General features: G+C 49.2%; 1 protein-coding gene across 15 annotated transcripts in view; it reads right to left on the bottom strand.

Moving 5' to 3' along the window:
- Positions 1 to 6,634: 6,634 nt before the first annotated feature.
- SAG (S-antigen visual arrestin) overlaps positions 6,635 to 12,785 on the bottom strand; it is a 38,707-nt gene continuing 32,556 nt past the window's right edge. For 4 of the 15 annotated variants that reach the window (XM_046019918.1, XM_046019916.1, XM_046019922.1 and 1 more), the window contains 4 exons: positions 12,004 to 12,027; positions 10,397 to 10,452; positions 7,297 to 7,306; positions 6,635 to 6,896 (listed from right to left, as the gene is read on the bottom strand). In XM_046019918.1, the coding sequence (XP_045875874.1) occupies positions 6,791 to 6,896; positions 7,297 to 7,306; positions 10,397 to 10,452; positions 12,004 to 12,027 (196 nt within the window). In that variant the 3' untranslated portion in view covers positions 6,635 to 6,790. The remainder of the gene's footprint in view (positions 6,897 to 7,296; positions 7,307 to 10,396; positions 10,453 to 12,003; positions 12,028 to 12,785) is intronic. The other 11 variants (XM_046019925.1, XM_046019919.1, XM_046019928.1 and 8 more) reach the window with 8 other exon arrangements.

Here is a 12,785-nt window from a genome sequence, read left to right as displayed (position 1 = left end):
TGCACCATAAACAACTGGGAGTGGATGGATGCATGCAGGAGTGAGGAAAGAAAGAAGAAAGTCCTGTCCTCTGGGATGCCCGAACAGGGATACACAACTCCATCTGGGAAGGCTTCTGGGAGAAATGATGCCTGAGAGAAGCAAGGGGCTAGTCGGAGTTAGCCCTGACAGGAGAAAGGATCAGGCTGGGCAAAGTCCCGAAGGCGAGAAAGAACAAGTGTCCGGGAGAAAATGGAAGTCGTACATAGCCTGAAGGGAGCAAAATAACAAGAAGGGACGAGCCTGGGGGCCAGCCAGTCAGATAGGGCGTTGTAAACCTGATAAAGGGGTTAGTCCTGAGTGTTAACAGGAAGCCTTTGGCAGGGCTGGGTCACAAAGCTGGGGCCTGTGATCCAGGCTTTGAAGTAATCAGGGCAGGTGGCTGCCCTGGGTCACTGGGAAGGGCCACAGAGATGGAGAAGTGGACTCAGGACGGGAGTAATCTGTAGGTGGAGGCAGGAGGGAGGGTACAAAAGAGTACACTTGTTTTTGCTGCTAGACAGGTAAGAGGGGCAAATCCTTAGGGGGCCACATGACTGTCCCCTTGCCGTTCCAGAGGGCAGCTGCTGCTGGAGACTCGGTGGCCCCTGGCCTGCCTGCCGGTCAACATGCCCTGACCCCTACTACTTGGGGTGACACTTTCCAAAGGCAAAACAAGTGAACCCATCTAGCATGGGGACATGGCCAGGGAAATGTACTCACATCCACGTTAGGGCCTATCAGGGCCTAATGCAGGAACACGCTGGGACAGGCCCAGAGCTCCCCGTGCCCTGCCCAGTGCTATAGCCACTAGCCACATGTGGCTACTTCAGTTTCAATTCCAGTTAATTCAAATTAAAAGTTCGGTTCCTCAGTCACACTAGCCACATTTCAAATACACAATAGCCATGTGTGGCTTAGCAGCTACCACACGGGACAGCACCAGTATAGAACATTTCTGTTGTCACAGTAAGTTCTTCAATGCATGAGGGTAGTTATGGCTCTCGTAAGCCGACCACGGGGCGGACACACCAGACAACCTGACCAGTGATTCTAATCCTCACACAAGCCCCACAGAGCAAGTTCACTGGGCCTTGAGGTTCAGATAGATACCTCTTCCAAGGAGTGGAAAAGAGATAGGGTTTGGACCTGGGCCTTGTGACTCCAAAGTTCTTGATGCTCCTAGGCTAGCCTTCCCAGGAAGCTGGACCTGAAGGAGCTAGTAGGAAACAAGAGGAGAGAAGGGACTGTTACAGGCTGAACTGTGCTCCTACCCACCCCAACATTCACATGTTGAAGTCCTAACTATCCTTCAGATGTTATTCTTAACATCAGAACCTGACTGTGTTTGGAGATGGGGCCTTTAAAGAAGGCATCAAGTTAAAATGAGGCCATTAGGATGGGCCATAATCCAGGATGACTGGTATCCTACTGGACACAGACAGGCTCAGTAGGGTGACCATGTGAAGAGACACAGAGATGGCACCTACAAGCCAAGGAAAGAGGCTTGTCAACTCTGAAGAAGAAACGGACTCTGCCAATCTTTTTTTTTTTTTAATATTTTATTTATTTGACAGAGAGAAATCACAACTAGGCAGAGAGGGGAGGTAGCAGGCTCCCCGCGGAGCAGAGAGCCCTATGCGGGGCTTGATCCCAGGACTCTGGGATCATGACCTGAGCCAAAGGCAGAGGCTTTAACCCACCCAGGCGCCCCAGACTCTGCCAATCTTGATTTCAGACTTCTGGCCTGTAGACCTGTGAGAAAAATTCCTGCTGAAACCCCCAGTCTGTGGTCCTTTGTGATGATAGCCAAAGCAACTAATATGGGCACTGAGGAGAGCCTGTCCTGCATCCCCATGGAGGTTAGCCATTTAGTATCAATGAATTATAAAGAGTGTGACATGTCAGTGGAGGGGAACTAAGAGTTCATTCTTTTCAAGGGTGTCTGGAGTCTCTCCAGAGGAGGAGTGACCCCAGCAGAGTTTGGAGATTTGAGCGGAAAGGTGAGGGGACAGAGGGAATTTTCCAAGAAAACACAAGGCGAAAGACTCCCAGGCAAGTTAGCTGCTGAGCTGAGGGCGAGGGGAGGAGGAGGAGGCCGGGAACGTGCGTAGCTGCAGTGGGACCCAGGGCACCTCAGTGCGGTTCTCAGGAGCAAAGACTGCATCCTTTGGCAGAGGGGCCGCTGAAGGGTGTTTAAAGCAGAGGAACCAGTGTATCTGGACAGAGAATGATCCAGAGGAAAAAAGACTAGAAACAGGGCATTAAAAAGCAATCCAGGCAATGCTTGATTGGGGGCATAACCAAGGCAGTGGTCCTGGTGGTGGAAAGAGGAGGTAACACGTGTGAGACTCAGCAGAGGTGGGAAGAAAAGGGACCAGCTGCTCCTAGTCAGGAGATTAAGGAGCAGGATAAATCGGGATGTCTCCCGGGGACATGGCTTTCAAGAGGAGTGCCGCCCCAGTGACTACAGGTAGACCTAGAGGAGATGAAGATAAACTTGGTTTGGAACAAACTGAGTGAGAGGTGGTTGACTGACCTGTCGCCTCCACCCGACAGAAGCTCAGGGGACGTCTGGGCTCTAGAACCCATCATTTGAGAGGCAAAAAGCCAGAGACGTGAATGTGAGTTTTGAGGCAGCCGCTGTGGGTGGATAAAAGTATATTGCAATCATGACAAAGTCCTATAAATTGTCCCAGCCACGGGGAGCCTAACGAGACATGACAACTAAATGTCATGTGGGATCCTGGAACATAAAAAGGACATTCGGTAAAAACTAAGGAAATGTGAATAAAGACTGGGCTTTAGCTTAGTCACGTGTCACTATGGCTTCACGAAGTGTGGTGGGTGTGTCATCCTAGTGTGAGACATTTGTAACAAGGGGAGATGGGTATGGAGGAGCTCAGGGTCCTAACTGAGCAACTCTCCCACAAATCTCAAACCCCTCGAAAATAACAAGTGTATTTTTTAAAAGAGCATTAGGCTCATTAAGAATCGTATTATGTTCCTAAACCAGAGAAACCTAACTCGGACGTATTTCCTGTGATGAGCGGAGAAGGCTTTCTGTACTCCTGTGACTGCCGAGCGCTGTTCCCTTGGAGATCTCCCCCGAAGTGCCTTGCCTGCAAGAGCACATTCCCTCCGGTGCCTCTTTATGGAATGACTCACGCTGTGAATCATCTCGAACAATGTGCACCTCCCTGAGTTTACCCCACCTTAAGGGCATATCAAGGTGGCGTTAATAACACACTTCACATCTTAATCCTTCCCTGCTTAGCAACGCAAAAGTGTGTGCATCTCCTGTCCATTTCCGTTAGAAGACATGATGCGCTTCAAAACATGGGAATAATCTTATTTTTTACCCTGGACCCAGGTTATGATCGACATTTGGAGCGGGACGTTTCTTCACTGCGTGTGACATATCGCTTCCCTGGCTCTAGGCAGTGTGACAACCAAAAACCACCCCCGTTACATTTCCAAACATGCCCACTGGGGTCCCCACCCTCTGCGTCCCTTCAAGGATTAGTGAGGTAAACCATGAAGAAGGCAGTAGTCTTAAATGGGGAGGGGAGCAATGGGAAGTGTTACAGGGAGGGAAAAACAGACTCTTTTTTTTTTTAAAGATTTTATTTATTTATTTGACAGAGAGAGAGAGATCTCAAATAGGCAGAGAGGCAGGCAGAGAGAGAGGAGGAAGCAGGCTCCCTGCGGAGCAGAGAGCCCGATGCGGGGCTCGATGCGGGGCTCGATCCCAGGACCCTGAGATCATGACCTGAGCCGAAGGCAGCGGCTTAATCCACTGAGCCACCCAGGCGCCCCCCAAAAACAGACTCTTTAAAAGGAAGTTAACGTGCTCGCTTCGGCAGCACATATACTAAAAGGAAGTTAACCAGTGACACATGTGATAAATTTGTAGCTCACTAAACACACACACACACACACAAGTACAAGTAAAACTAGGGAAATCGGAAGCAGATGGGCAGACCGCACCAGGTCCATGTCCTTTGGGATAGCATGCGTTAGTTGTGCAAGATGTTACCCTTGAGGAAAACACAGGATCTCTTCGTATTGTTCCTTACAATTGCATGTGAATCTACAATTATCTCCATAACGTTTCCATTTAAAAAAAAAAAAAGAAGAAGAACTTAAGGGCCGCCATCGCTGAGTCAGAAGTGCTAACCTCCCCCCTCCGAGACCCCAAAGTCTCAGAACCAGAAGGGGAGCAAAGGGCTGATGACAGACTCAGGGAAACCAGAGTTCAGGTCTTGACTCTGACTCTCACCAGCTGTGTGACCTCCGGGAAGTTACGTAAGGTCTCTGAACTATACTTTCCTCATCGAACAAATGGCTGTGACAGGCCCCACTTACGAGTGTGGCTCTCATGATGAGATGTAAGAGTGAAGTACCTTCAGCACAAGGCAGGTGCTTGATAATAAGTAGGAGGGATTCCTCCTCTCCAACCCTCCAGTTGCTGGTTGCCGAACTTTGTCCCACGTTCGCAGCCACCACTCCCTCCGCATAGCACTCTCAATTCCTTTGTGCCCCGTTTATTCCAGTGCACCCACCCAGGAACCCCCGGGGCCTCACATCCGACCTGCACACGAACACCCAGCCTCCTGACAACATGCCAGTAGAGACTCAAGCAAGCGCAGGCCCAGCCCAAGCAAGGTTCTGCATCCCATTCGGAGCAGCTGGCTGCTGGCTTCCTGCTCCCACCCCCACATCCTCCCCAGGCCGACCAGCTGCAGGCTATATTCTAGCCAGCACCTGGAAGTCTGTGAGTGGAGCATTTTGGTCCCAAAATAACCTGGAGGGCAAGGGCCATTAGGACCTCTGGTGTGCCAGATTGGCCTTCCAGCTCTTTCTCTCCAGCTCTAATCCACACAGTTCCAAAGGTCAAGCCCATTAACATCCACCCTGACTTAGGAAGTCCTGGGGTCAAGCAATGCAGGAACCAACAGGCTGGTCCTCTCACCAGGCACTGCCAGGTGGATTCCCTCGGTGCCCGGCTTGCCCAGGATCTCGGGCGGGAGGCAACCACAGCTGGCCTGTGGGCTTGGGCGGAAACAGAGGAAGGGCTTCATCCCCAGAGCAGCCTGTCACCCTGGTCATTCCTGAGGCTCCTGAGAGGCTCCTGAGAGGGGGCATGGGAGTGGCGCTGCTGTTCCCTTGAAATCGGAGAAAACACCAAGGAGAAATTGTGTCTGACCCGCAAGCCCACAGGCCAAAGACCCAGTCTTCTGCCTCTATTATTATTATTATTATTATTATTATTATTATTATTATTATTTCTCCAGAAATGAATCCTCATCCCTGTCAGTATCAGAATGCCTCAAACTCCACACCTTGTTTTGTGGTGGTGGTGGGGTGGGGGGATCATGTCCAACGTTCCCAAGTGGAGCCTCTAGCCTAAATCCCAGTCCCCAGGACACAAGCCAGTCTGGAATCCTGCTGAACCACCCCAGGTATGGGAGCCTTCCCATGCGTGGAGCCCATGCGGCTGTCCTGCTCTCTCTGCCCCTGCTCCTGGTCCCGGAGACCTGACCCCAAGTGTCCACCGTACCCGTGTCCCCTCTCATTTACCCTCCTACCTTCTGTGAGGGGGTTGACCTGTGCAGAACTCTACAAAGCCCTTTGTTCCTCCTCCCCTGAAGCATGGTCCAGAGCATACCAGAGCTTTCCCTGACCCCTCTGTGGCCTTTGGTCGCAGCTCCCAAGACTGGCGAGTACCACAGGCCAGGAAGGGGATTCTGAAGGACAGCGCCTTGGTGCCATCTCCCCTTCAGCTGCACCTTCCTCCCTGACACAGAGCCACCTTGCCCCCTCACACATACACACCCAGTCTCTGTGAAGACCCTCAAACCAAGAAGCCCCCTCTTCCAGGACAAACCATTCCTGGTGCCGGGTGCTGCCCTCACTGGCCACAGGGCATTGATCTACACCAAAGGTGGGCCAGCCAGAGTCTCCTGCTCAGGACCTGCACACTGGAACCAGAGACCCCAAGACTGAGGGCATCCAGGGAGAGGCCACTTTCCAGGAAGATGGCTGCCCAGAGGGCGGGACCCAGAGCTCTCGGGCAGCCCCAGGAGCTTCTGATCCCTGCCCACCTCAGCCATGGCTATTCAAATTTTTCCTTTAATTCTGTTCTCTGAGCCCCTCCAAGGTCCTTCCAGGGCACTCCCTGTTTCCCCTTAAACTAGTCAAATCTGATTTCATGACTTGCTTTCAGAAGCAACTTAACCAGCATCCCAGAGCTCAAACAGGGACTTGGACCAAAAGTTAAATTAGTAACGAAGAGTGTTTTGGTCACATTTGTCCTTTGCCCTGTTCATCTCAGGAGGCTCCTCCTGAGGCTATGGAGCTAAGATTGGCTATGTCATTAGAAACACTGCCTTCCCCCTGCCACCATATGTTTCCGGGGAAACAATTTACCCCAGGACCCCTGGAGAAAGCCCTGGGTGCTCCAGGCTCCACGGGTGAGCACACCAAACCTGGGGCATGTTCCCACCTCCACGAGCCTGCGCTGAGCCGGTCTGGCTCCCTTTCTAGATGCTGCCCTCCCCCACCTGAGGCACAGGACCCTGACAGCTGCAGCTTCCTTGTCAGTGACATCACCCAGCCCCCTCAACAAGCCGGCCTGAATCAGATCGCAGCAGAACAAACTTTATTTCTGTGGAGAAGACTCACACTTTGGTATTTAGCATAACTAAAGGGCTAACTGTGGAGCATGGCTCATCCAGGCTGTGAACTACCCTGATTCCCAGCATCTTCTTCACTCATCCCCAGCCTCCTGGTCTTTCTTCCCTTCCTCAGTGTCTCCTGAGTCTTTCAGATTTTGGCGAGCAAATTCCTCGAAAACCAAATTTTCATCCTGGAAACTGAAACAGAGCAGAGAATGTTTCGATCGTGGCATGCTCTCGGCAGCTCGCGGTGATGTCACAAGCAAGGCAAGATGGGCGGTCTTCCTTTTGCGACAGAGGAACTGACCAACATTTTCCTGCAGGATGGAGCCTGGGACCAAGCCATTCTGCTCACAGCTTTTCATGTCAAATCTCTTTAACGAACACAAAGAAGAGAAAATGAAGGAACCCACAGAGCAGACACACATGTCCAGTATAACCAAGTGTGTGTGTTTGTGCACGAGTGTGTGCACAAGCCATAGTACTAGGCAGCAGAAGGAAGATTCAGAGCATGTGGTATATACAGAAAGACCCCAAAGGGGGTCTGTGCCTGAGGAGAAAGTCACAGAACCCGGGGAAGCTCAGGGCAGTGACTCACCTTTCCTTTGCTGAAAATTGTAAGCATGGTAAAGGAGAGAGAGAGAGAATTATCGGCATAAATTCTTTTTTTTCTTTTGAGAGAGAGAGAACAGGCATGTGATCTTCTGATCCCTGCCCACCTCAGCCATGGCTACTTAAATTTTTCCTTTAATTCTGTTCTCTGAGCCCCTCCAAGGTCCTTCCAGGGCACTCCCTGTTTCCCCTTAAACTAGTCAAATCTGATTTCATGGCTTGCTTTCAGAAGCAACTTAACCAGCATCCCAGAGCTCAAACGGGGACTTGGACCAAAAGTTGTCTCTTTTGGAGCCAGTGCCTCTCAGGGGAGAGGCAGGGGGAGGGAAAGAATCTCAAGCAGATTCCACGCTAGGCATGGAGCCTGACAAGGAGCTCTGCCTCGTGACCCTGAGATCATGACCTGAGCCAAAATCAAGAGTCAGACACCCAATTGACTGAACCACCCTTGTGCCCTCTCACAGAATAAATTCTGTGTGATAGCTGCACCTGGAAAATTTCTTATTTTGGTGACTTTATAGCTGAAGGGAAAAGAAGCCTAGATACGTGCATTTCACAACAACTGCCTGTGCTCCCTGCCTCTTTGCCTTTTCCAGTTGCCAGAGCCTTTCTCGCTGCACATCTGAACCCTGGGCTCCTCTGCAGAACACTTTGCCCTCACCCCCGCAACCAGAACAAGTCATACCCTCACCTCTGGGATGCCTTCTCTTTTCAAAGCGTTTCTCCCTTTGGATTCTATCTAGAGCCAAGTCCCAGGTGCAGTTGCAACCCACCCTCCAAGACCAGCTCACAGCTTCAGGTCCGGCTTGCAAGGGGTAAGTCCCGGGACTGGAATCTAACCATGGCTGGGGGTGGGGGTGCACTCAAGCTGGGGAACCACTCCCAGGCTCCTCAAGGTTTGGTTTCTCTGTTAACATGTTGATCATTTTGTTGTTGTTGTTGGCTTTTATTTTCAGATATGTTTTACAGCCTCTGATTAACTGCTATTCATCTGAGTGGTTCTTTGCTGTTGTTAGTTTGTTCCTTTAGCTTTCTGCCCACCTAGTAGAGTCCCATAACGCTCAGTGGGGAGCCATCAAGAGCTGAGTGAAAAGCTCCAGAGGGTTTTTCAGGAGCGCCAGAGTGATGGAGAGGCTCTTGTCTCTCAGGCACTGGGAAGGAGTTGGCTATATGGCTGCTAACCACAGGAGACCAACGGAGGGGCCCCCTGGGCAGGAACCATCCTGGGCTCCCACATGCTGGCATAATTACACTACCTGGGACCATCAGCCAGAAAGAATCAAATCAGCACCTGCATTCCCTTGTGGATGCTCTTGACAGCAGATAATAAAAACTTAGTAGCATTTCTTCAGTGCCTATTAGGTATAAATGACTTGGCCCCAGGCCCTGGCAGAGTTTCTTAGCTACAACTTAATGCCATTTCTGCTTAGCCTACCTGTCTGGACTCAGAGCCCAGAACTAGGCAAGGAAGTTGTGAGCACTCCTGTGAATGGAAGTCTTGTGACTCAAATCTCAGGAAGTCAGAATTTTGAGGCCATGGGGTGATCTGTCCTTTCTCCCTGAGATCTCCCAGAACACAAGATCATTTAGTCTTGACATGGTGGTGTGTTCAGTGAAAGGGCCATGATGATGGACCATGAAAATGTCATACCCAGAAAAGGAAGAGCCCCACTTCTGCAAAGTCTGTTCACAGCTCCAGAAAACAATCTGGCATAAATGATGGCATTGCCTCAGGTCATAGTTTTAAAATATTCTTTTAAAATGTCCTTGAAAGGGACCAGAATGCATCTCAATCTCACATAGCTAAAAAATAGTATCTGAATGATACCACCAGATACAAATAAGAAAAAAGGTGGCCAGATTACTTTTCCCCAAAGTACATTGACTATTTGAATCCAAAATATTTGGAAAAATACTTTGAGACAAACCCAAAATGAATAAGGGGACTCATTCTAGTGTTTAAAGGGCATTTCATAGGGCACCTGGGTGGCTCAGTTGGTTAAGCATCTGCCTTTGGCTCAGGTCATGATCCCAGGGTCCTCAGATGGAGCCATGCATCGGGCTCCCTGCTCAGTGGGGAGTCTGCTTCTCCCTCGCCCTCTGCCCTTTCTCCCTGCTTATGTTCTCTCTCTCAAACAAACAAACAAACAGAAAATCTTAAAGGTCATTTAATGATCAAGATACAAAAAGCTATAAAGTATAAGAAAAATAATCTTGCTTTCTTATACCACTTTTTTTTTTTTCTTAAATAATCCCTGTGCCCAACATGGGGCTCAAACTCAGATCAAGAGGCATATGCTCTTCCAACTGAACCAGCCAGGTGCCATGTTTATAGCACTTGTACTAGATATATTCTTTGTTACTACAACTATAGAGGGTTCGCAATCCAAAGGAACCAAAGCGTCAGGAACCTGGCCTGACCCTTTTCTCTAGTATTTTCTGTATTCTCATCACAATCACTACTGTCAAAAATACTCATCTTGGGCACCTGGGTGGGTCAGTGGGTTAGAGCCTCTGCCTTCGGCTCAGGTTATCATCTCAGGGTCCTGGGATTGAGCCCTACATCAGGCTCTCTGCTCAGCAGGAAGCCTGCTTCCTCCTCTCTCTCTGCCTGCCTCTCTGCCTACTTGTGATCTCTGTCTGTCAAATAAGTAAATAAAATCTTTAAAAAAAATACTCATCTTATGGATGCCTATTAATGTTTCAAATGAAATCCAAAAGCCTCAGCTTCTCAGACGTATTTTGCACCTAAACTTTCTTTAAATCTCAATCCAGTTCTATTCCCACCAGAGCTTCTGCTTGTAAATCATCCCTGATAAAACCCAAAAAGAGAGTCCATGTCCAAGAGCAGGGATGCTCTGTCATTCACGGGCTGAATGAAGGTGGACAAGCCATGGCTCGTGGCCTGTGGCTCATGGCTGAGGAGATGAACACTCCTCTATGGGCTGGCCCGGGGCATCGTGAGGATGACAAGCCACGACCGGGCGATGCCACTGGGGCCATGGTCAGGAACGACCAGCCATGAATAAATAAGAAATCTGCAAGCAGTAAATGACTTGAGAAAGCCAAGACAATGCGTGACTGACCTGGGTCCTCGGCCTGGGGATGCATGAGGCGGAAAGGCACCTCAGTGGCCACTTCACTGGGAAAAAAAGAATGCAGATGGGTGAGAAGACACACGGGATTATAAAACACACAGAACCGAGCAGAGGCTGCAGAGATTCCCAGCTGGAAGAGGATTCAGTGAGATTTAAAACAAAACAAACCAGAAATCAGGAAGTGGTCATGGAGGAATTTTAAATGTATTCCCTGGAATGTGGTCCAGAAACTTCACTGAGGCATGGCAGAAACTGCTGGGTTTTGTAGGCTCATTCCCCTTCCTTCTGGTTGTTAGGTCCAGTGATGAGCTCTGGTGGGTAGAGGAGAGGTGAAATCCTGGCGAAGGGACAGTTTTGGGGGAAAAAAAAAAAAGACCTTGCCAAAATGGACGTGACTTTTTATGTGTTCACTCTATATCAACTGTCACATACTTGTTTGTAGACAGCAGAAGAGAAATGAGCAGCACCCGCCACTCCAAATTCCAGAAACTGAAGGACTTCAGGGTGACTCAGAATTTATACAAAAAGGAGGAAGGAAAGAAGTCAGGAAGGAGAATAGAAGGCAAATCTGGACCAAGGAAGAACAGAAAGGTAGGAGTGAAAAAAAGCAAGGGTCTCTCCTTCCTTCATCCACGTTATGGTTTTAGTCAAAGCACACCTGTTTACAGGGCCACTCTGGTCAGACCCCAGTGCAGATGGGGTCTGGGCTCTATGTCAGGGAGGGAGACAGTAAGAGCCAGGATGATGGAGCCTGAAAGGTCAGTGACTGCCTTGGACGTGGCTTTGGGCCTGACGCTTTGGGCACGATCTGTAAAAGGGTAGCTGTTAGAATTCACAAGAGCCAAACAGTAGAAACAATCCAAATGCCCACCAGCTGCTGAACAGAGGACCCACATGTGATCTGTCCACACCGTGGAATATTACTCAGCCATAAAGAAAGAATGAAGTAGTGACTCAGGCTACAACATGGATGGGCCCCGAAGACTTGGTACTCAGTGAAAGAAGCCAGTCACCCAAGGACAGATACCATCCAATTCCTTTTGTGAAATCACCAGAAGAGGCAAATCCATCGTGATAGAAAGATTAGCGGTGGCCCTGGGTGAGGAAAGGGGGGGGTGGCAGAGACCACTTAATAGGTACGGGGTGTCCTTTTGCAGTGGTAAAAATATGAAGGAGCCAGAAAGCGGTGACGGTTGCACAATATTTTAAGTGTCCTGAATGCCACTGCACTGTACATTTTAAAATGGTTCAGATGGTAAGCTTCATACACACAGACACAAAGGCAGCTCCCTGGAGTGGACCAGTTTTCTAAGTGTGTGTGCATGCGTGTGTGTGTGTGTGTGTGTGTGTGTGTGTGTGTGTGTGTGTGTATGTCCTCGCCCAGGGGAGGCTCAGCTATGGTCTGGAGGAAACATTTCTAGCCTCATGTCCATTAGGTAACATTCACAAGATGCCTCCTGAAGGCAGTGGGCCTCATTTCATAACACCTCTGAGCATAACTGTCAGCAAATCAGATTTCACTGTTACTGTCTTGAACCCCAGATTGGTTTCCTATGACATCCTGAGAATCAAGGATGGAAGGTGACAAGGCTTACCTGGAGGTGAGTTCTCCCAGAAAGCTAGGAAACAAATGCAAAACAGGGCTGGTGAGTGTCCCAGTGATACCACAACCTTATTTCCCATTATTCAGAGACGGACATGTCCCAGGCACACTCCGCACTCACAGCTTATGGGATCCTTGCAATCCCATAAAATTCAACTTGACTCTTCCTCTCTACTTGTGATGTCATCTCTTTCTCAAGTGGATTAACTAAAAAGAAGAATCACTTAGGTCTAAGCCCTGAGGTTCAAGAATAAACCACAAAAGTCTTTGTGGAATACCTGCTATTCACTTATCTTAACACTAAAAGAAACTCTACCATTTTAGATCCTCTTGGAGAAAATCAAAGGTAATTCTGCTCGCTTTGAAAACCACTACAACTACAAACACTGGGGTAACACAGTTTGTAAAACCAACCCATGCTCTATTTTGTTGTCCCAGCCAAACCTGGGGGGATTCTTTAACAACTTAGAATCATAGAAGATGCAAAAATGGAGATCTATGGAGAATTCGTTTGGCTGCTGCCCTTCTTTCCTGAAGTGTGATGTAGCACCAAATGGATTTCCCTTTTTTGCATATCAACTTCTACCCCGTGAGTGGATGGGCGTGCACTGCTGCCAAGTAAAACTAACGTATTTCGTAGTTTGCTCCTTCTACTTTTTTCCACGTGACGTCAGATCAAACACAGTCAGCAACGAGACAAAGAGACTCTCTCCAAAACTCTCCTTGGTCATCCACAGAATTGGTAGATCTTTCCACCTTGCTGGTTCCCAATCA

Source organism: Meles meles, chromosome 9 (assembly GCF_922984935.1).
Source record: "Meles meles chromosome 9, mMelMel3.1 paternal haplotype, whole genome shotgun sequence".
NCBI lineage: Eukaryota > Metazoa > Chordata > Mammalia > Carnivora > Mustelidae > Meles > Meles meles.
Note: the sequence above shows the minus strand (reverse complement) of the source record. Positions and strands in the feature narration are given on the sequence as shown.